This window comes from Dama dama, chromosome 2 (genome assembly GCF_033118175.1).
Source record: "Dama dama isolate Ldn47 chromosome 2, ASM3311817v1, whole genome shotgun sequence".
In the NCBI taxonomy this organism is placed as follows: Eukaryota; Metazoa; Chordata; class Mammalia; order Artiodactyla; family Cervidae; genus Dama; species Dama dama.
In genome coordinates, this window is record NC_083682.1 from 18,347,741 (window position 1) to 18,372,534 (window position 24,794).

A 24,794-nucleotide genomic window follows, 5' to 3' on the forward strand; every position below is an offset into this window, starting at 1 on the left:
ACAAAAAAGAAAGTATAAACATGTGTAACTGAATCACTTTACTATGCAGCAGAAATTAACACAGCATTGTAAATCAACTATACTTCAATTTTAAAAATACTAAAAAAAAAAATAATAATTACCCTGAAGGTCATAAGATCTTCAACCATCAAAAAAAAAAAGTTCAATTACATTCATTACAGCATTCAGGAACATGAACTCAGTTTAGCAACGTTCTGCCTCTGTCGGGGCACTGCTTTCAGCCTGCTTCTTCATCCTGCAGTTTTATCTTAATGCTGCCTTCCGTAACTGCTACACCATCCCAGCCTGGGTTAGATGCCCCTCCACACACCGACCTTCCCCATCATGGAACGTGTCATGTCTTGTGCTGGTGAGGTGACTCCACATTTATTCCTCCGCTTATTTCTCCCACAACCACAAGGGCAGAGCTCTGAGGCTCTGTCCCCAACACAACCACAGTCTTAGCACAACACCTGTTTTGTTTTTAATGAACTCTGGTTGAAACAACAAGTGCTATTTTCTTTGTTTTAGCCAGAAAGTTAAGTATGGATCACTCCATCAATTAAGGGTTAGATTGAATTCACTAAGGTTTTCAATGTAGACACTAAGTTTTTGATAAACTTGTTTAGAACCTAAGTTTGTATAAAATCCAAAAAATAACAGCCATCGGCAAAATTTCCTGTGCACAAAAAAACAGGCAAGCAAGCTTATTAATAATTTTTATTTCCAAATAGGTCCACACTCTTTATTTAAATCTATTTTTAAATTGGAGTATAACTGCTTTACAATGCTGTTAGTTTCTGCTGTACAACAATGTGAATCAGCTATAAGTATATATATATCCCCTCCCTCTTGGGTTTCCCTCCCACCCCCCACCCCCAGGGCGTCCACACTCTTAAAATGATGCTTTCAACATTTTTAGGGCATTTTTCGAGAGCCACTAACTTAGACTAGATTCTTTCATGAAAAAAATGTTGAATGCCAGTTACGTGCACTGGGTGACTTCTTTCCATTTCTTATCACTTTTCACCTCTGAAAGTTTTAAAAGGTTTTGCAGTTGGTTTGATCATCAGCCTTACGGTTCAGGAAAGGAGCAAGTCTGTATGTATCTATCACAGGGAACTTGAAGGAAGAAAGGAACGGGGGGTGTGTGAGGACAGAGCCTAAAGGATCAGGGAGCTACACCGGAAACTCGCTGGTAACCCCAGCAACCCTTCTTGGGGGCGCCGGGGCTGGGGGGTGCTGAAGGGCTCAGGAGCTCTCACTTTGGAAGCATGGTCATTGTCTGCAACTGCAAGTTCACGTCCCCTGGCCTGTAACACCCAGTGTCCTCCTCAAATTCCAGCATATTCTATTACTCCGATTCCTTTTTCATGTTTAAGCCCTTGTGAGGAGTTGCTATGCACCGTTTAACAGCTGCTATTTAACTCCGGTCTACCATCAAATAGGCTACACTTTAGTCTCGTAGATTAACTTGAAATGAACCGTTAGCCCTCATGGTGAAGTACAATTAGGGTGAACTAAGAGAATTAAAAAAAACAGCAGACACTGTAAAATAGACAAACAAAGCCTTCAACTTAAGGATTCTCACGCTGAAGCAGACCATTCCAGATAATAAAGCCTATTAGCTAAGTGTGGCAAGCTACATATCATAAATTTTTAGACCCCACCCAAAAAAAAAAGGGGGTGTACAAAGGAGCAGTAATGTGTGAAAACTGCATGTGTAGGATCTGGGTGGTCCCCAGACTGGGGAAAAAAGTCAATTGTGTGGAGGAAGCAGGGAAGGCTGAGTGAGAGAGAAACTCATTAAGTACCGTAAGAAAGATTTCTGTAGGGGCTTCCCTGGAAGCTCAGTGGTTAAGAATTCTGCACTTCCAACGCAGGGGATATGGGTTTGATCCCTGGCCAGGGAACGAAGATCTCACATGCCCTAAGGTGTGGACAAGAAAATATTAAGGAAAAAAATGAGTTCCTGTAAAGAAACACCAGGGACAGACAATTCTCAAGAGTTTGTTGCTGTTGTCCAGTTGCCCAGTCGTGTCCGGCTCTTTGCAACCCCATGGTCCAGCTCCTCTGTCCATGGGATTTCCCAAGCAAGAATACTGGAATGGGTTGCTATTTCCTTCTCCAGGGGATCTTCCCGACCTAGGGATCGAACCCTCGATTCTTACATCTCCTGCACTGGCAGGCTAATTCTTTCTCACTAGCTGGGAAGCTGAGTACCTACCATGCGCCACTAATATGTTAGATGCTAGAAGCACAAAGAAGAATGAAGCACAGACCTTGCCCGATGGAAGCTCAGAGCCCCACAGGAGGGACAGTCTGACAGTTTCAATATAATATCCCCACTGAGTCACCGCTGCTGGAATGCAGGAGGGGGGCACTGGTGTGTGACGGGGCTGGACCGGCCGTGAGCCCAGCAACCAACCACTAGCCCTCTGGCCTCTTGCAAATGTGTTCCTGGTTCTGATGTAGAAACATAAGGAAATATGTAGGGTTTTTTTTTTCCCTCAGATGTATTTCAGAGGTGAAATTATTTGTGTAAAATGATGGAGATTCAGCTCAAAAAGCAGGATTGGTGCTATTATACCTGCTTCACAGTCGAAAAAGAGAGACCCAGGAAAGGCTGGTGGCTGGCCCACAGTCACCAAGAGAGGAACCGGGCTGGCCCCTCAGTCTCCATGGTGGGCTGCCACGCTCTGTTACATTCCTATCAGGTCTTTAAACAAATTTTAAGCTTTCAGATTCTCCTGAAAGGAAAAGAAAGTCAAAAGCCACCCCAGGGCAAATGCAGGGCTCACTGGTAATTCCCCTACCTCCCACTGAATTAGGCTATTTCACCATGGGGCAGAGGATGGAGCTGCGTGGGACGCTGGAGGGAGTCACAGGAGGGCCAGGCGATTCCAGAAACACAAAAAGCCTCACATCCAGCCCCAAACACCCGGTATCCACTGCCTGCGATCGCAGCCTGATTCAGATGATCTTGCTGCCAATCCCCACAGCGCAGGTTCAATCCCTGGTGAGGGAAGTAAGAGCCCGCGTGCCATGCTGCACAGCCAAAAGTTTAAAAAAAAAAAAAGCACAGAAGATGGTCAATAAATTTAAAAACGAAAAAAAAGAAGCTGTGGCTTCTAATTTAGAAATGAAATTATAGCTTACAACGCTGTTTTAGAGAAATCGTATCTAAAAGGCTAGAAGGGCTTGCTGTGATGGTGGTGAAGTCATCTAATTATTCGGAGCTTTGGTTTTCCTTCCAGTCAAAAAAAAAAAAAAAAAAGGGCAGAGTGAACTCTAAATCCTTCTCTGACTAAATCTCTGTGCCTGTGCACAATTCTACCAGTGATTTCACAAGTTTTTTCAGTTCTATCTTTTTAAGTTGGAAAATGTTAAAAATTTCTTTTCTAGTCTCCAAATAAAAGAAGGGGGCAATGACCCTCTGAGCTACATAATGGAACATTGTTTGTTTGTTGCTCTGGATGACAAAAGTTTATTTCATGTTTAATTTAGAGAAGAAAGTCCTTCACATTCTAATTTAACTACTATTTTCAAACTTGTTTATCAAAATATTTACAAAACCCTTCCCCTAAAATTGGGCAGAGTTTTTTTACAATCAATGTTTCAATTTGTTTATCAAATAAAATACACAGATCATTGTCAATTCGGGAAAAAAATTAACCCAAAAAGCAACTAAAAATAAACCCAAGTAATATGTAATATGTGCCCCCAAATGAAAACTACATTTATCTGTGCAAAGAACAGACACTACAATTTTCATTAAGCTCTAAGACTGTTTTTTTAATAAAAAAAATGAAATGAGTCCTCCTGGTCATTGTTTTTTAAAAAAGACTTTAGCAAGAATATTCAAGTAGCAATATCGGTAATAAGAACTGGAAACAATGCAAAAGTCAATGGAGTGGATAAACATATTGTATAATATTTATATACCGGATTCTATACAGTAACGAACACGAGTGAACTGCAGCTACACACAGCATAGGTAATTCTTGGAATCTATATGAGTCCAAATCTTGGATGTTATGTGAGAAAGCAAGTCACAAAAATACACTTATAACAAGTCCAAAAACCAGCAGAGCTAAACAATATGTGATTAAGAGATGATGACTCTTTCTGCAACCAGTTCATTCACATTTTAATTGCACTGTGGTTTAACTGTAAAACTTGTAATTTGAAAGGGAATGGCGGGTATGAAACCCAACAGTATTTCTCTTAACAATTTTATTTTATTCTTTCCATGGACCATTCTCTCACAATTAAAATAAGTGATTGATTTCTTGACCTGTCACAAGTCTCTGATGAATAATCAATCAACTGACTCAGTGATTTTATTTTGCAGTTCACATTTAAATAAAAAGGGAAGAAGGAATTCGTCCAAGAAAAAAAAAAAAGATAAATATACAGTAAAATAAAGTGATTAAGAGATATAAATATATGATGTGCGTGTATATACACTCAGTTGTGTCCCACTCTTGGGATCCCATGGTCTGTAGCCCACCAGGCTCCTCTGTCTATGGGATTTCTCAGGCAAGAATACTGGATCGTGTTGCCATCTCCTTTTCCAAATCCAGAAAAGAGAACTTTCATCTCTGGCATATCCTGCATTGGCAGACTGGTTCTTTACTAGCTGAGCCATCAAATACATGGTAAAACTACAGAAAACCACACGGTGTGCATAGAGAGCTGAGATACGGGTTCCTTAATGGGCAAAGGGCTGAGGACAGCGTCAGGGAAAGGGCATAAGCAGCCTGAGACAAAATGCCCTTTTTCTTAAACTGAGTGGCGGGTACACAGCTATTCACTGTTACTTTTTTATCAAAGTGTAGTTGATTTAAATGGTGCATTAATTTATGCTGAGCAGCAGTGATTCAGTTATGTGTATATACATATATTCTTTTTCACATTCTTTTCCATGATGGTTTACCACAGGATACTAAATAGAGTTCCCTATGCTATACAGTAGGACCTTGTTTATCCATTCTCTAATAATTTGCATCTGTTAATCCCAAATTTCCAGTCCCTCCCTCTTCTAATCCTCTGTATTGTTATTATTTTTTTCTATCCTACATATCTTATATAAATATTTTTATCTACCTGATATTTATATTAACAACATTAATAATCAGGTGACATTTATTTATTTAAAAATTTTATTGGAGTATAGTCACTTTAAAATGTTGTGTTATTTTCTGCTGGACAGTAAAGTGAGTCAGTTATACATATACTATAGCCTCCGTTTTTTTGGATTTCCTTCCCATTTAGGTCACCACAGAGCACGGAGTAGAGCTCCTTGTGCTATAGTGCAGGTTCTCACTAGTTATCTGCTTTATGCATAGTGGTGTATATATCTCCCAATCCATCCCACCCCTCCTTTCCCGCCTTGGTGTCCAACAATCAGGTGAAATTTATTTAAGTCATACCCACCCTGGAACAATACCTAAGGAAGTGAAGCATAATGGACAAAATAGTGAACCTCGTCCATCATTAGCACACCTGGCAAATTTGGACATCTAGACATTCCCTAGGGCTCCAGCTGTGTAAGAACTTTACTGATCCTTGGGGGGGAAAAACATGTCCCCATCACTCTAGGTGTGTTTTTATAGCCCAGAAATAAAGAATGAGGTAAGGAAAGTCAAATCAGTTGTAATAAAAGAAAAATAAATTTAAATATTGCTGAAGACCGACTTTGTACCCAGCACCATGCTTTTGAAAATAAGCTCTTCTTGAGGTGTTTAAGCTCCAAATGAGGCAACACAGTACCCTACGCATGACAAGGTTTCGATTTCTCCTCTGCCTTCCCTCACATATTTTTTGAGTAGAGTTTTTGTCTTTCTATATTAGCATCATAGAGATCAGAGATTATCCCTTAATGTAGTCAATCTCTATACAACCTAGAATCCTGCTGTCTCTCCTCTTCTCTCCATAATCTCCCACCCACGAAGAGGTCTATCTCCCTACTTCTTTCCATCTGCTTCCTCCTCTATTAGGTGCGTCCCTGGTGACTCAGTTGGTAAAGAATCTGCCTGCGATGCAGGAGACAAGGGATCTATCCCCAGGTTGGGAAGATCCCCTGGAGAAGGAAATGGCAGCCCACTTTAGCACTCTTGCCTGGAAATCCCAAGCACAGAGAAGCCTGGTGGGCTACAGTCCACCGGGTTCCAAGAGTCAGGCGCGACTATTAAATAGGAAGAATAATAGTGTTTCAAATGCAAGAAGGCTGGATAACAGCAATTAGGAGAGTCATTGATTCTACCCTCTCCCACATTCTAAGCTTCATTTCTCAGCTGCAAATGAAACAGGGATGATAAGAGAACTAGTTTGCACAGGAAATTACATTCAATATCCTGTGATAAACCATAATGTAAAAGACTATGAAGAACAGTATACGTGTATGTATAACTGATCACTTTGCTTTACAGCAGTAATTAAAACAACGCTGCAATTCAACTTCACTTAAAAAAAAATTTTTTTTTAAAGAAAAAAAATAGTCTCATATGATTGTATTAGGAATTAAATAAGTTAATTCAGGTAAGTCATCCAGAGCAGTGCCTGGTACATAGGAACAATTACATAAGTGTCTGCTATCATGTGTATTTGTTTTTATAGTTCTTTTGTTTATTATTGTTATTATTGTTGCTTTGTGACTTCACCTCTGATTTGGTGTAAGAAAGTCACATGAAGCGCGTCCCACACATACTTCTCTTCCAGGTAGAATTTTACCTGCAACATCAACCACTTCCTCCTCTGAAGTTACTCTGCTTTCCACTTGTCCTCACACTCTCCACTCCATCCCAGTGGGAAGGGTTAAACCTAAAAGATTCTCAGGCTGGTGGCTAGAGAAACCCAACACAAATAGGAAGTTAGCACCTCATCAGGTTAATTTCAGTCTCCCATTCCCCTAACACTTCATGGCTGCTTTGGAACCCAGAAGCCTCACCGGAACTCAAGTGCCCAGACAAAAGCAAGGATGGGACAAGGCACCAAGAGAATCACCCTTGGTCCCTGCAGAGAGGCCTGGTGGCCCTGACCCTGGTGAGCTGATGGTTCCGACAGACACACACAGATGTGTGTGGAAACCATAGCAGAAAGGACCACAGCAATTAAGCACATCATCCAGCGATACACACCCTTCCAGGTGGGGTTGTGCTACCATGATTGCACAATGTTTATTATTATTACTATTACTTCAAGGGCCAGGCAACAAATTAAAGTCAGAGAAGAAGCATATAAAAGTCACCCAAACCTCAAACGTAAAAAGGCCAGTAATTTTGCTGCTCCCAGCCTCTCATCAGTTGTCATCCTCATATTTCCTCTGGGAAATCTAAAGATTTCCTCTTTAGAAATATAAAGAAAAGTCCCCCCCGTTCAGTGGAATTCCAACCACTTTCCTGTAAATATTTTTGACCCCTGTCTCTCTGCAGAAAATAATCTAGTGTTATTTCTATAAAGGCATGGAAATGTCTCCGTAGAGCTAAGAGCCTGATCCCAAGTTCAGAGAGTCTGTGTAAAATTCCCCACTAAGCTCCCACTTTCTGACCTCCACACAGTTCAAGATGACTACACAAGCCCGGTGTGTGAGGCATCAGATTGTAGCCTAGAAGGACATCCCACGTGTGGATCGGTAACAAACTCATTTCACAACCGAGGGACCCTGTTTCCAACAGTCTCATTCAAGGGTCTGCAAACTCTTCCCATGAAGGGCCGGGATAGTAAGTATTTTAGATCCTGTGGACCACACTCTCTCCGTCGAATGGACTCCGTACGTACACAAAGGGGAATGGCTGTCCCCAGTAAAACTTCATAGAAACCGGTACCTGGACCTGATGTAACTTTCACACATCATGGAATATTGTTCTGACTTCTGTGCACAGATGTAAAAGCCATCGTGAGCTCATGGCAACAGGAAGACAGGTGTTGGTCCAGGTTTGGCCTCCCTGGGGTCCAGCCATTTAGAAAAACAGAATGATCCTGACACTGAACAGCTGCCCTCAGGTGGAGACTGTGCTTGTTCACTGCACCTTGATCTTCTCAGGGCATTAAGTTAATAATCCTTAATTAACCACTCTTGCCCACACACCGGGGAGGCAGTTCTGTCTTATCGATGCAGAAACTGAGGCACTGAGCCGACCCAGAATGAGTCTGGAGAGAGGGGGACCCAGAGGAAGTTTTCTTTTTTAAAAAATTTTATGTTTATTGGGTCTTAGTTATGGCATGCAGGCTCTTTGGTCTTCGTTGCAACATGCAGGATCTTGTAGTTCCAGCATGTGAACTCTTAGTTTTTGCATTTGGGATCTAGTTCCCTGACCAGGGATCAAACCCTGGCCTCCTGCATTGGGAGCGGAGGCTCACCCACTCAACCACCATGGAAGTCCCGGGGGAGGCTTTCTGAGAGCAATTCCACCTCGAACTCTGCACCCCCGTTGCCTGTTTATCTTGAGTGCACACATCTCCTGCAGAGCACTACAAGAGCGCTATTACTGCATCCTAATGGGATAATAGTATCTTCCATGACCCAGGATGGTGAAACTCTTTAATGCATCATTAATATATATTATCATAATATATATGATAATGAGGCAACCTACGTGGCTGAGCAAGTCCTGGCCCAACCCCAAGTCATCACTGCTGTCAGTTCTGAGTTACGCCTCTGAGAAGCAGCACGTACTCACAGGGCAATTTCCCAAATGAAATGTTCCATTCTCATTTTCAAATCTGGACAATAAGTGCTGAACAAGCACATAAGGATCCACGCGTCAGGAGAATAGCCTGTTTAAGCCTTCCGCTGACTCCTCTCTCCCCACCCCCCTCATTCTTTCTCACCCCCCACACCCATCCCTACCTGCTCCCCTCCCGCCACAGTAGAAACACTTTGCTTCTCCGAATTCACTGGGAACAGGGTATTCTCAGCAAGCTGCCACAGATCCATATCTCTTTGATGTCCACCTGAAACTATCACAATATTGTTGATCGGCTATCCTCCAATACAAAATAAAAGGTTTAAAAAAATCATGAAAATAGGGACTTCCCTGGTAGTCCAATGGTTAAGACTCCTCGTTCCCAAAGCAGGAGGCATAGGTTCGATCCCTGGTTGGGGAACTACATCCCACATGCCACAACTAAGGCACAGCGCAGCCAAATAAATAAATAAATAATGGTCTTAAAAAGTAAACATTAAGAGAGGGGAGAAAGATCCGTATCTCCAACTGAGTCCTATTTCTACAAAGGTTCTGAGGAGCTTAAGGGACCACTTTGGCATTCTCTCCGAAAATTAATACCACCCCAAGGCACCAGGATGATACCTCCTCCTTCCTATCCACCTGCTGCCAGCCAACCCCCACCCGCTCTGAACCTGGATGACGTCACTAGAAACTGCCTACAGGAATCGCCACTATAAACAACTGGACAGAGCTGCTGCCCTGGTCACTGTGACTTTCTTCAGCCCATGGGAGAACTCCATTCACCCTTCTTAATCTAAAGGATTTTTCTCACCCTATGAAGGGGATCCACCAGTTAGTTTCATTGGCAGATAACTTGGCTTCCTAAGATACCAGTGACTAGTTAAGAAACACAATTCCAGGAAAAATCTATGCAGAACCCTGTGCATTCAGCCCCTTCTATACAGTGGTCATCATTACTGATCAGAAGGCAATCATAAAAGATCCTCATGAGCAACTGAAAGCTGTAATACAAGGGTTTCCTTTAGAACTCCCCCTGAATCACAGACTCAATAATATAGGAAGACAAGGATTACCCTCCAACCTGCCACCTCTTTCCACACCACCAATTAGAAAGAAAGGTATCAATTGCATTTCTTTCCTTCTCTTAGTACTCTGAGATAAGAAAATAAAAACACCCATATTCTCTTTCAAAAGAAAAGACTTTTCCTAACTCTATTCTTCAAAGGAAAAAAAAAAAAAAAACATGCTGAGAAATTCTGCCACTTTTCTAAAACAGTTCTTGAGATGCACAGCTGTATGATGAAACATTTCCTAGGGGTAAATGAATCCCGAACAGTTCTTGTAAAAAGTAAAGTAACAAAGCACATTTTGTGATGCCGTAGTGTTTGACTTGTTTGTGCCACTCATGTATGAATTCACAAAATTCTGAATTCACACTATAAACCAGAATGGTGGAAAGAATGAAACATACCTACTCATGAAGACTTCAACAGCTCACAGACCACCCTGGTTGCAGAGGACTTACGAGGCAGCCAGTGCAATGACATAACCCACAAGAATGCCCTAGAGTGAAGTGGTTTTTAAAGGATATTTAATTTTTCTTGAGTTTCATTTACCAGGAATAGTAAATCATTCTCTAAACGGTTGTGCTTCAGCCAACCAAGATGAGGTTATTATTATAAGATAATTATTTGTAATAGAAGCTATCAATTACCAAGTACTTACGTGCCAGGAATTAATGCTAAGTGCTTTATACACATTATCTCATTTAACCTATATGACTAACCCTATTAAGTAGTTATTACTATCTTCCTTTTACAGATGAGGAAATTGAGTGTCAGAAAGGCTAAATGACTTGCCTAAGGTCACACCAATAATAAAACACAAACAAATCAAGGACCATTTGACTCAAAATCCATCCAGCAGGGTCATTCTGCTCAACAGCTTCATATATTTGAGTCATGGATATAAATTACCTCAATCTCATCCTTAAGCTGCCATCTACTACAGTGATTCCCAAACTTGACTTTTCATTACAATCTCTTTTTCAAATAGAGATTCCCAGAACTCACCCCAACCCGACTGGATAGAATATGAAAGAAATTAATCTCTTATTCCTTTGTTTTCAGCAATGCCAAAAAAATGGCCAGATTTTTTTTCTCTCACTTTGAATTTCCCTTGGCTCAGTAATACTGCCCAGGCTTAGTTGCCCTTTGGCATGTGGGATGTTAGTTCCCCAACCAGGGATCAAACCCAGGTCTCCTGCATTCCAAGGCAGATGCCACTGGACCACCAGGGAAGTCCCAGATTTTTTTTTTTCCATTGAACTTAATAATGAGTATTTCATGAAAAATATTCCAAATCTTAACTCTCAAGGCAATTGGCTAGCATTCCATTGTTCAGTACTTTCTCTCTGGTTCACAAGAATGAATAAATGAATGAACACAGGCATGCCTGGGAATTCCACTCTAGACTCCCACAGAAAAGCTTTATCCAGAAGAAGAAGCTTCCAGGGGCTTCCCTGGTGTTCAGTGGTTAAGATTCTGCACTTCTGATGCAGGGGGTGTCAGTCTGGTCCCTGGTCAGGGAACACTGATGTCCAGAAACAGTGAGAGATGAGTTCAGGGTGACCCAGCCAGACGGCAGCAGGCCCAAAATCTGCCCACCACCCACTTCCTCCAAAGACGGCACTGCTGTTTAAGATTCATCTGGAATTGTTCAGAAACATGTGACATGATCATAAATACATTTGTATAATACATGTGTAAAGGAGTTAATACATTCAAAATAAATCCTTAGGGAGTTGGCACTCACTGGACCTTTCCTTACACAGAGCATGGTGCCTCCACGCAAGAAGGCATACTTGACTCCTAATTGACACATCTTCATATGATCATGAAAAAAGGTGTTGGGTTTTATTTTCTTGGGCTCCAAAATCACTGCAGTCGGTGACTGCAGCCAAGAAATTAAAAGCCGCTTGCTCTTGGAAGGAAAGCTATGACACACCTAGACAGCATATTAAAAAGCAGAGACATCATTATGCTGACAAATGTCTATATAAGCAAAGCTACGATTTTCCCAGTAGTCATGTATGTATGTGAGAGTTGGACCATAAAGAAGGCAGAGTGCCAAAGAACTGATGCTTTCGAATTGTGACACTGGAGAAGACTCTTGAGAGTCCCTTGGACTGCAAGGAGATCAAATTGGTCAGTCCTAAAGGAAATCAACCCTGAATATTCACCAGAAGGACTGATGCTAAAGCTGACCACCTGATACAAAGAGTAGACTCATTGGAAAAGACCCTGATGCTGAGAGAGATTGAAGGCAAAAGGGGAAGGGGGCGACAGACAACGAGATGGTTAGATAGCATCACCGATTCAATGGACAGGAGTCTGAGCAAACTCCAGGAAATAGTGAAGGACAGGTAAGCCTGGCATGCTGCAGTCCATGGGGTCTCAAAAGAGTCAGAAACAACTTAGTGACTGAACAACAACATATAATCACAGGATGAAACTTGATATTGAAAGAGACAGACCTGAGTTCCAGTCTCAACTCTGCCACTTCCTCACAGGATCGTGTTATGATTTTCTTAATCTCTGAGTTTTATTAATACTGTCCTCCTCTGAAAAACAGTGATAACCATAACTACTTCCTATAGGGTCTCCATATAAGTTTAAATTCCTCAGTATAGAGGAGCACTGTTGGCTCCTCTACAAGTGGCTCACAGTTACCATTTATAATTGTTATTATTTTTACTTTCCTCTTCTCTGAAAAGTGAAACACATTGTGTTTATGCAGCTAACTGCCCGGGCTCAATGTCCCATTTAAAAAAAAAAAAAAAGTAAAAATCCAGCCCTCCAGTAGGACATTCCTTTCTGCCGTCCTTCAAATTAAGGGCTGAGAGCATGCTTCCAAGACACACAGCTGTCTAACATGCTAAGAGCAATAATGAGTTGCCATGATATCCAGGGATAACAAAATTAACAACATTCTCTCCCAAAAAAATCTCCTCTGGGGTGAGTTACCAATTATTTCAATCAAATGTTCAGCGGTGACAAAGAAAGGACTTGGGTTGGATACATCCCCTTCTGTCAGTGAAACTTGTTCAAAGTCACCATAAATACCCCAAATCCTTGCTCATCCTTTCCCAAGTCATTCCAAAGAGAAGATCAAAGGTGGAGCTGTTAGATTTGCTGCCACTAAGTGGGCAGTCAGGGCAACAGGAGCAAGACTTGCATTTTATCTTCCTTGGACAGCCCCACACAGCCCGTGGAGTGTGTTTCTCGATAGTATTCACTCCATTCAGAGCCTCGAGCCTGGTAAGTCCATCTTAAAAGAATAAGATTTCACTGGAGAGACCCAGGAAGGGGATAGAGTGTGGCACAAATGAAGTTTCAATCTATTCTTCTCACTGTGGCTGTTCTGTGCTTCCATACAGATAAGATCAAATGCAGAAGGCCTCGCTCCTATAGCCCTGAAAGTCTGTCCACTGGCAGTAGGTCTGCTAGATCCACCGGCCTTTCAGTCATGTCCAATTTGGCCACCACCCTCCAGACACGGTCACTAATTCCTTCAGACCTTGCCACGCTGCCAAGAACCAAAGATAGCACAGCGACCCTGGCTATGGACGGTAGGGATGGGATGTGGGCTCTGGGTGCTTTAATCTATTTGCTTCTCCGTTTATATATGGATTTTGGAGAGAGGCTTCCCAGCTGGTGCGGTTGGTAAAGAATCTGCCTGCCAATGGTGGAGAGGTAGGGAAACGCAGGTATGATCCCTGGGGCTGGAAGATCTCCTGGAGGAGGAAATGGCAACCCACTCCAGTATTATTGCCTGAAGAATCCCATGGACAGAGGAGCCTGGCCAGCTACAATCCACGGGGTCGCAAAGAGTCAAACATGACTGAGCACTCATGCACCCTGTACCTTCCTTTGGACAGAGGGGTGGTTTTGGAAGGAGAAATGCTTTGGCAAACTCTTGACTGTACAGACTGTTTCATTCACACCAAGGAGTGCATTCCCTCTGAAGGGACACAGAAAGATAGAGCTCCCAAAGTGTCAGGTTTTTGTCACAGTACCTGAAAGCAACATTTATACATTGCAACTATTCTGCAGAGAAAAGAAGAATGTGTGGGCTGTTAAGAGAGGCTGAACAAAGCACTTGCCACCACAGTTGTCACTGGAGAGTGATGCGGTCCAGGTTAACCTCTCCAAACCACAGGACGACCATCCATCACCCCTAACAGACAGCATGCTGTGTGATTACCATGGTAATAGTCCTCATTCCTTCCTAACAATCCCTGACACCACACATCAAAGTTTTAAAATCAAATCATGGTTAAAAATGGTTTAAAAATGGTTTAAAATCAAATCATAAAGAGAACTCACCAGCTTATGTGCCAACATCCACATGATTCTTCCCAGCTAAGAAGCTACGTTTTTTAAAACAGTTTTGGTTTCTTTGGACATTCACCAATGTCCCTAGACAAATTTTAAGTTAAACTGTTAATAGCAATGACCACTGGTCAAAAGCCAAGGGTGGCATATCATTTGAGCAGATAAATAGCAAAGCAGGATGCAATCAAAGGCAATTTACTGGGATTTTGAAAACATCATTAAGAAAGAGGGGAAAGAACCTCACGACTCTTGCTTGCATGATCAATGACGGGTATTTAGAGAAAATAAACACACAGTTTATCAGCAATTCCCTCCTGCCTCCAAGCCCAACTCAGAGCCCATTTATTCAGATGCCAAAGCATTACTTGGGGGAACAGCAGTTATCTTGGTGATAAACGACATCCCCATCCAGCCAGGGTAGGTGGGTGAGATCCAAAACCCAATTTCAGAAGCCGCTTTGGTTGTTTCAGGATGAGCGGTACATACATGTCTAATTATAAAGTTCTTTCCCTACTGTGAGTCTGAATACAGGAAGCTTGTATTTAAAAGTTTCTGTTTCAGGATAGAAAGCTACTAAGAAAACCATCAAAAGTCCCCAAGATCAAGAGGTGTATGAATATGTGGAGTCTCCTATCCTATCATTTTCAAAGTTTATACTAAAGAAAATTTCAAACATGCAGAAAAGTCCAGAAAATAATGTAAGGAACATTTTTGTGCCCGTGACCAAGCTTTGTCCAATATTTATACCTAGCTATACTGACATTAGGCCTTTTCTTTTCCTTAATAAATAAATAACTACACAGGAAAGTAAAAAATCTCTGTGCAGCCCTCCCAATTCCATGCACCTGCTTTCCAAAACAATATAACAGTATCAGTCTGCAGGTTCTCCAGCATTATACACAAGGTATCAATCTACAACTTGTTTTTCCTCAGCCTTGTATTTCTAAATCTTATCTATCTTAATACAGTTAGGTCTGGGACATCCACTTTCAGGATTCCTTAGTGGCGCAGTAGGAAAAAATCTGCCCAGAAATGCAGGAGACAGGAGACGAGGTTTCGATTCCTAGGTCAGGAAGATACCTTGGAGTAGGAAATGGCAACCCACTCCAGTATTCTTGCCTGGAAAATTCCATGGACAGAGGAGCCTGGTGGACCACAGTCCATGGGGTCGCAAGGAGTTGGACACAACTAAACACACACGTGCACACATACACACACACGTTCATTTTCATTATTGCATGAATTTAACTGCGTGACTATAATACACATGATTTTTTCCTCTGAAGGCAGTTAGACTGTTTGAGATTTTTCACTTGCATAAAGAACAGAGACATGAACACTCCTCTCCCAGGGTCCCGTTGCCCACATGCAGTGATTTCTCGGGGCATAAACAGAGGTGGAAGCGCCAGATCGAGGGCTTCTGTGTGTATGTGCAGTTTCAGGTGCTGCCACATGGCTCCCAAAGTAATTGTACCAAACAACACTCCCACCGTCAGGGGACGAGAGTGCCTACTGTTTGCACCCTTGTCATCAAGCGATAGCATCAGACTCTTTCATGCTTGCTTGTCTGATGGGTATGAAACGGTACCTCGTTTTCATTTGTGTTTTCTCGATTACCAGGAAGAAAAGTCCTTTTCATGTTCACTGGACATAGATCTTCATTTCTATGAATTGCCAATTTTTCTACTTGCATTTTTTCCTTTTTTTTAAGCTGTCTTTTTAAATTTATTTTGGGCTGAGCTGGGTCTTTGTTACTTTTCGTGGGCTTTTCTCTAGTCACAGCAAGCAGGGGCTACTCTCTAGTTGTGCAAGGGTTTCTCATTGCAGTGGCTTCTCTTGTTGCAGAGCATGGGCTCTAGAGCTTGGGCTTCAGTGGTCGTGGCACATGGGCTTAGTTATTCCCTGGCATGTGGGATCTTCCCAGACCACGGACAAACCCAGTCCCCAGCATTGGTAGGCAGATTCTTATCCACTGTGCCACCAGGGAAGTCCTACTTAATTGGTCTGGAAGAGATGTTTATATATTCTGTGACTTTGGGAAAGTTACTTAATTTCTCAGCTTCCCATTAGAAAAGTGGAGATAACATCTCTTAGGAACAATCGGAAGCAGATCAAAAAGCACTGAGTCCAGTGCCTGTTACATGTAGAGCCTCAAAACAGGTCACTATTTCCATTACTGTGATGAAGATGAAGAATGAGGTTTAGAGTATGCATTTGTAGCCTTCCTCCCCACTTCACAGTTCCTTTGGGATAAATGCTGTAGGACTCAGGAAGGGGACTCTGAGCATCTCTTACTCCAACTTCCCCTAGATACAAGAACATATCAGGATTCTGTTGTTTACAAGTTTCTATGAGGAACGTGTGCAGTGCTGATTCTCCCAGAGAGAGCTTAAAGGAAACATCAAAGTGACACATCCTCCAATCTACAAGTGACTGTGATCTTGTCTACAAAAGGACCATGATCCTGAATTTCAAGTACCTGCATTTAAAGGGAGGAGGGCAGGAGGTGGTAGAAGCTAGAAGGTAAGGCAGTACTAGAGACCTGTTGGTGTTCCTGGGATGGAAGCACACCTTGACTTCATGAGATGCCACCAAGCCGAAGACCTCTGCATGTCCCTCACATAAGAACAGCAAAAAGACAATCATCCTATCAAGTATCAAACACAGAAGTGTTTTTTTTTAATAGTGACCAAAAGTACACTGACATTACCTCGGTTGGCAAGCACTCTGTGAAAATACTTATCTATCCCTACTATCCAGAAGCACATGTTTCTAAGGGCATGGTGGTGAGCTAGAGAGACGCAATAAAAAGGAATCACATAAGCCTCTCTCAGACTCTTAACATATTTAATTTTGTGCCCAGGTTGGCTTCTACTCAGTTGCATCTTGGCTTCTCCTTGGAGAAGGGCCATGTTCATCTTCATGAACTCTGCCAGGGGAGTCAGGGAGCGTTTACAGCTGACCTCCAGGCCGATCAAGAAGTCCTGACATCAGCTTCCACCGGTGACTGGCACCTCATCTCTCCCTCCAGATTCAGTTTCCACCGGCACTCAGGAAACCAGAGACTTTCCTCAGTGACCCTACTCCTGCCTTCTGCAGAGCAATCATGTGTAAGCGTCAACTCCAGCCCAAATATAATTAGACCCTCTTCTGATATCTATCTGGGTGTACTGCTTTCTTCCTTAAATGTGTGCCAAGTTTCCGCTTCCAAGAAGTTAAATCGCCATATAAAAATGCCCTGGTGATGATAAGTAATTAGACACTGTAATGGAAAATTAACTGTGTTTTTATTTAGAGCATTCATTTTAACAAGACATTTCTTTTTCTAACTGTTATTAAACTGCAATAAAAATAAATTAAATTCTGAGGGTTTGCAAGGCATTTCTGGTGAAAAACAAACAAACAGCTCTCCTCCTGGACCAAGAATATTTCTGATTTTATTAATGTCACTAAGTTGGTGCACGGTCCTGGTCTGAACCCCACTCTTGATCAATCCTAAGGCCAGTTCTAATCCTGTCATCTGTGTTACAGAAGGAGAAACAACCATTCCAACATCACAGCAGCTGAAACGGAGGCAGGCATGCCGGGTGGGACGGAGGGCCTTTGCCTCACATGGGAAGTCTATACCCGAAGGTTCTCTATTTTTCTTTCTCTCTTTCCTCCTCTTTGTTGTACTGTTCCCAAAAGACCTGCAGCCCAGAGATTCGCAACAGGCCAGAGAGCACCTGTTGGTTTTGGCAAGTTCTGGGTTAGAAGGGGGTGAATCTAGCAGAGTCGGGGGTCCATGAGAAAAACTCCACCATCTCAAGATCAGAATGGACACTGACACTCCGCAAGAGAACACAGAATGAGGCCTCTATCTATCCATCTAACCAAAGGCCCACGGCCTCTAATCATATTCCAGCTAAGAGGTCAGCAACGGTGTCACCAGGGGACCCAAAGTGTCTTCACTCTGGATGGATGAGTGGTGAGTGCGGCCTGTAGGCTCCAACACCAAAGTCCCCAGGCTCCTACAAAGAAGAGCACTTCTGGTCCGTGCCCTGCCTAGCTGCCACCCCTGATCCTCCTCCTTCTGACCTCAAAACCAAGTGCAAACAGCACCTAAAATGCCCTGGGTTCACATGGGCTCAGTCCTGCACCGTGAGGCCTAAATGCCAGGCAGGGCACTGTCGCCAAGCTCTTTCCCGACGGGTCCCCAGGGAGGTGTCTAAGTAAAATCCACGTTGGTCATTTCCTCTCCACACAGGGACAGAAGAATCTTAGAAGCCACCTTTGGGTCACCCCTACGGTCATCCTGAAGGACACTGTGCTACATACAAGTTAGAATCAAGTGGCTTCAGGAGTTTCAAAGAAACCTACTCTTTTTCTTTTTCCCTATTCCGTCTGTTTTCTCATTTTCATCTCTCTTTACAATCTCAACAACATCTTCGATCCTTACTGCTTTTTACATAGATTTCTTGGATGTAAAAATGTAACAATCTTTTCATTTAGATTTCCGAGGTATGTTAAAACTAGCAACTGTATACGGGCTATGCTGGGATCACAAATTCTATTTTCAACCCAGAGGTACAACTGACACTGCAGGAAACTGGTTTCATAAAAGATTTATTATATATACAGGGTCAGTTGAGCTGCATTTAAGGAGGTTAATATGACAATTTTGGTGCTGATAATACCCTTCAGGTGGAGCTCAAAGAGAAAATTCCCGATGGTAAGCAAAAGGATTTAATTGTCATGCGTGCGTGCTCAGTCGCTTCAGTCATGAAGTTCAGTCATCTCCGACTCTCTGCAACCCTGCCAGGCTCCTCTGTCCATGAGATTCTCCAGGCAAGAATACTGGAGTGGGCTACTATGCCCTTAATGTCCACAATTCTAAAGTCTGAACAGACTTCAGAGGACCACAAAGAAAGGTAGGCAGTGGCTCTACAGGTGCTTCAGAGAAAGGTTTAAAATATCCCCACTGTTAGTCAAGACTTAAAATAAACTCAAAAATAATGGAACTGCTGTCACCAACCAAGTGTAAATATTTGTTGAATTAAATTACTGAGTTAAATGACACTGAAGATTATAGACTTTTGGAAAGGCATTTTTAACTTGCTAAATTTGGAATCACTTTCCCATTTCCTATTAGAAAAAGCAGAACCAGAGAAGAAACTGCTAATAAACTCCTTAAAACTGACTGCTAAGGAATCCCCTTAGCCTCTCTATTTAGCAGAGGCATTATAAAATTTAAAGAGAAAAGAGACGACCGCTGAGGATCCCAGAAGAGCTCGGTATCCCCAAAGAGCTCCGCTCCAAATATATTCTGACCCTGAGTCCTCTACAGCATGCATTCCTCAGTTTATTTACCCTGAGAATGGGAACAGGAAAGACAGAGATGAGTAATTGCTAATAAAAGCCCATTTGCCTCTGGCAGAAATACAAATGCCTGTTGATAAAGACCATTTTCCAAACCCACAGTTTAAATTTCTCCATCAACATCTCAGGGCCCAGCAGCCAGGCTCCCAAGATCCAACGGGCTTGGGCTTTAATTTTAAAAAACTGAGCTACAATTTGGGGACTCACTAGAGCCAACTCATGAAGCAGCAGCCAGCTCCCTAACTCCCAAAGAAGTCATCACACATGTCCACACCTCATTTCATTCTTAACCAGGATGACACTCAATCTTTATGATAAAAAAATGAACCCAAGGACACCACCCAAAAGAACTTGTTTCTCTTAGACCCACCAAAGAATAAAATGTTCTCAAAGCTACCTCCTAAGATAAACACCCTTCCCCACATGCCCCTTTTAATTGACTGGTTGACTGTCTCTTGGGTGCGACTGTGCGGATTTTTCCCGGGTGTGTAACTGAGTTGGAAAAATCTTCCTGAGTTCTGAGTACCCTAATATGAAAGACAGCAGTGTACAGTGCAGGCTGAAAGTATGTTTAAGCTGTCATATGTCACTGATGTGACCACAGCACTCTTTTTTTTTTAACTTTTAATTTTGTACTGGGTATAGTCAATTAGCAGACAATGTTGTGATAGCTTCTGGTGAAATGAAGGGTCTCACCCATACAATACATGAAACTCTTCTCCATATTATGTGGCAGCCTGGATGGGAGGGGAGTTTGGGGACTTTGCAAAAAATAAAAGTATGTCTACTTGGGAAGCTTGGTCTGTGATTGATATGTTTCCTTCCAGCTCTAAAACTCACCAGTCAGCTCTCTAAGACTGGCCACTGAAGGTCCTGGAGACAGTCAACAGAACCCAGAGAAGAGAAAAGGAATTAAACTATAGGCTTCAGTAAGATCACTAAAAGTCATATAGTGGTCACGAGTTGTAAAATGTTCAAATATCATAGTCAGCTCCCCCTAAATTGAGTGTCCAAGACCTAGGGTAATTCTAGGTTATAAATATCAATAATTATAATGCTATATGTAATTATGCACAGTACACTGGTTTCTCAGTATCCTCATATGAAAACTCTTAGGGTAAATTGCAACAACTCATTTTTGTGATTCAAGTTACTCATTTTTTCCAAACACTCCTCAAATTTAGAAACTCTGCCCATTTCTAAAGATCAAACTGAAACAGAGATTCTTCCAAAGGAACCGTGACGATACCTCTGCAATGTTCTGTCCTGAGAAGCCAGTTCAAGCAACTCTCCCACCAAGAAACAGTCATCACAACCAGAAAAATAAAACAATGCACCAGAGAGTTAAATATGATATCATACACTACAAGTCATATTTCGCTTCAATCACTGTCAACATTCTAATATTCATAAGAGAGATCACTGGTTTCTAAGTGACAATATCGTTCCCCTCTGAATAAAGATTACTGTTATCAGATTTTAAAATATGAACAACATGCTATAAACTCAATTCTAAACATGTTCCATATTCATCAATGGTCGGAATAACAATTTTTTTTTTTTCAAACGGAGACTGAGTTATTTCATTTTAAATTTAATGACAAATGTTCCTTTAGTTTGGCTTTAAGAAAAGGATTGCTTCACTGAGTATCTATTATATGATGTAAGAGATCTATTAGGAAACTTAAATCCATTTAGAGATTGCTTTCTAAAACTAAACTTACTATATTTTTAATAAGAAAAAACCTGTTCAAACAGTTTTTTTGAAGATGAGTATTCCGTCAAGGTTAGGGTATCTAATAATAAATTACTGTCAAGCGATTATCTGCCTGATGAAAAACGTTTCCATTTCTCATTTTACTTGAATACATGCTCTTCTGCCTGAGGAGATCGGTATCATAAATTGACATTTGGATTGCTAAATCTAAACAACACAGATTGCTTAATTATGTAGAGGCTTTTAAAATGCTGTAGCTTTTTCTCTACAATTTTATGTACTTACTGTAGAGGGTGGTCACTTTACTATCTTAGTTTTCATTATTTTATCTGACGAGTCATTTAAATCTTAAAACAGCAAAACCAAAGGATGAGACAGTTCAGTAACTTTAATTCCAATTTATGACTTTCACTTGATTTGAACATTTTATTCACTGGTTCCACCAAAAGTGCTAAGGTATTTATTTCTATCCTATATATACATATATGTATATATAGTTTCATTATGGATGCCAGCAACTTACTGCTGTTTTTTTCAATAAAAATTAAGTTAAAAAAAAATTAAGTTCATCCAATCTAAGATTTGTGAACCTGAATATTACTGTTAAAAGCAAAACTTTCAAAGCGTGGTATTTGCAAAGCCTTTGAGAAGTCGTTAATAGTATTCCCATGATCTAATACATGTAAGGCTTTAACTGTAATCGTAAACCCACTGAAAGCTTATGATCTGAAAGGATGGACTATTGTAGCCAGTTTTCTTGGGTTTAATTCCACTGGCCAATCCCAGTTTCTATATTTTAAATCTCAACTAGAGCAAAATCATAATACACTTTTCAAAAGAACAACCTAAAGAAATCAAGAGTGGGAATGATAGGGAAAGAACATCAGTGCCAACAACATGCTTCCCGACAAACCATCAAAGAACTTCAAGAGCACAAGACTGAGCAAAACTTTTAGTTTGTGAAATATGTGCAATTCACTCTTAACACTCACAAAAGTACATATGAATCATTGTATTTTCCTCTGATTTATGTCCCGCACAAGGTTCAATAAAACACATAACTTACTCAGCCTCAACTGATGACTGGATCATTGTTTTTGGAGGCTATTTATTACTCTTTTTCTGGCATGATTTCTTCTCTGGTCCAACTCTGTGACTGCTAAAAGCCAGGAAAAGCTGCCTTCAAGTCAACGCATGGTACAAAGTCACTAAAAAGTTTGCAGGCATCAGCCTATGCCAAGGTGCTTAGGAGAAGCTGTTCTGCTTTGTCCTAGGGACCCCCAGGTATGCAAAGTCTTTGCGGGGTTCACGGAGATTTATGATTAAAACAGATCCTCTCTTTTTCCTTTAAGGGATTTGAGTTTTTTCAGGAAATGATTCCACATACTCAAAACAAGGTTCAGCCTACCTCCTCTCTTCAAGATCTATGTGGACAATTCATCCCAGGGTTAATGAACAACAGACACACAAAAGTAAAAACAACATCAACCATATCTGTCTTGTTTCTAAAATTTCTTCTTCATTTCTTGTTTCATAAATTTCTTGGCTTTTGAAATTCAGTATTTCAAGTCTTGCTCTGGGCTATCAGACCTAACTCCACCTTACAGACAAATTGTATTTTACAAAGGAGTAACTGAATAGAATATTCATTTATTACCAAACACATGTAGGAACAACTTGGTTGTGAAAGAACTTTACTGTATCTATTCACACACTTATTTACTGATTTCCCTAAAGAGCCCGTCAATGGAGCCAACAGAAAATGTAGTATTCCAAGCATTGTGTACCAGCAGTTGGCCCGAATATTACAAAATTGTCTTTAAAAACCACTGCTAACACTTCCCTTTACTTTTTCAATGTTAGTACAATTAAATTCATTTATTTCATATCACCCATGCAACAAACATAACCTCAAAGGGTCTTTCAGTTTGGAAATACTGAACTTTTTACCTTCAGTCAACAGGCTTTTTTGATTAAAAAAAATTTTTTTTTTTTTTTTTTTGCTATACCCACGTTTGGATAGTCTAAATCCAAATTATAATGATTTTATCATTATAATACCAGGGCACTATGAAACTTGGAGCTTCTCTTAAAGTTTTTTTTTAAATACCTTTGGATTTATTTTCTACATAAACCTACGACTTCTAAAATATATTTATTAAGTGCTCTTTATCTTTCCCAAGGGTCTTAGCTCTTATGGAGAAAGGAAACCAGACCTGAGGACTGTTTTTATTGTGAGCATTGTTTCCCACTCGCTTAGAACTCAGGGGGCTGACCTCAGCTTGCCGCACTACTCCACACTTCCCAGTACTACTTCCCCAGAAGGCGATCCTTTAAAGCAAACTTCAGTGGATCCACGATTTTTCTGGGAACCTCAGGATACTACTGATTTACATGTAAAATTCTCACTGGAGACAGGAGGCGGTTGGACAAGTTAACTCAGGTGAGAACACCACCACTTCCTGAAACAATGATTTAGGCGCTGAACCAAGTCAGCCTTTTGTGCCCGAAAACAAGCCTCTTCTGCCGGAAAACCACAGCGGCGCGGGGAAGAAGGAAGGTTCTCCTGCCGGCGGATCCCAGGCGCTGCGGAGCCGCCGTTTCTCCGGGGCGCGCTGCCGTGACTGCGTTTCCAACCTGGCCATCGACACCTTGCGAGGCCTTTCCCCAAGCTGCAGAGGCCTCTGCCATGCTAGCCGCGGAGAAGCCTAGTTCCCTTGCAGGGGCCCAGAGTTCCCGGCTTGCTTCCTCTCGCCCTCGGGTGGGAGAACAGAGTGGTCAAGCGCCCGACCCCGGTGCCAAAGCTGCCGCACCCCACGGCGCCCCCGCGGGCCGTCTTACCGGTACAGGAATGCAGGGGCTTGGGTCGCACGACCAGCGACGGGCACACGGAGTACAGCGAAAGTTTCTCAAAGTAATCGCAGGTCTCCTTGGAGAGGATCTCGTCGATCATGAAAGTCTTGTAGCGCCGCCTGGCTGCTTTGAGTTGGCCGGGCGAGCTCAGCCTCAGCTCCGCGTGGCAGTGCATGGTGAGCCCGGGCGAGCGCCCGCCAGCCGGGGCCGTGGAGCTGGCGCGCCGGCGGGGGCCTCGACCCGGCTACTCCGCGGCCGGGAGGCGGCGGGGCTCACGAGGGGTGCGGAGGGGAGGCGGCACCCGGCGAGCCGGCCGCGCGTCTAGACCCACCGGCGGATCAGCATCTTCGCGGAGCCTTTTGGGGACATCGCAGCTGTCAATCAGCGCGCGCTTCCTGCGGGGCCGGGTGCGGAGCTGCGCCGAGGGCTGGCCGCCGAGGGGCGTCGGCGCCCACCCCGCCCAGCCCGCCTGTGCAACCCGGCGCGGACCTGCGCGCCTAGTGCCTGCCGCTCGCGATCGCCTCCTCCCGCCTCTCAGCGTCTAGCGCTCTTCTGCCTGCCTATTTTAAGACACTTGCTTTGGCTGTCCTCCCCGCCCCCCTCCCGGGACGAGCTCCAGGTGTGTGTGTGCAGTGTGCGCGCCTGTGTGTGCGCGCGGTGCGGGGAGCGCGCGCCGCCCCCGCCTGCCGGCCAGGCCTCGGCTGGCCGCTGCCCACGCCGAGCCCGGCGCTCCGGGCTTGCTGCGCTCCCGGTCCGGCTCCCATCGCCAGCACCCAG

The 24,794-nt window shown here is 42.6% G+C and overlaps 1 protein-coding gene across 1 annotated transcript in view; it reads right to left on the bottom strand.

Annotated features, from left to right (window-relative positions):
• BARX2 (BARX homeobox 2) overlaps positions 1-24,244 on the bottom strand; it is a 75,978-nt gene extending 51,734 nt beyond the window's left edge. Inside the window, exon 1 of the mRNA XM_061157619.1 lies at positions 24,006-24,244. Coding sequence (XP_061013602.1) covers positions 24,006-24,192 — 187 coding nt within the window. The 5' untranslated portion in view covers positions 24,193-24,244. The remainder of the gene's footprint in view (positions 1-24,005) is intronic.
• Between the last annotated feature and the right edge of the window lie 550 nt (positions 24,245-24,794).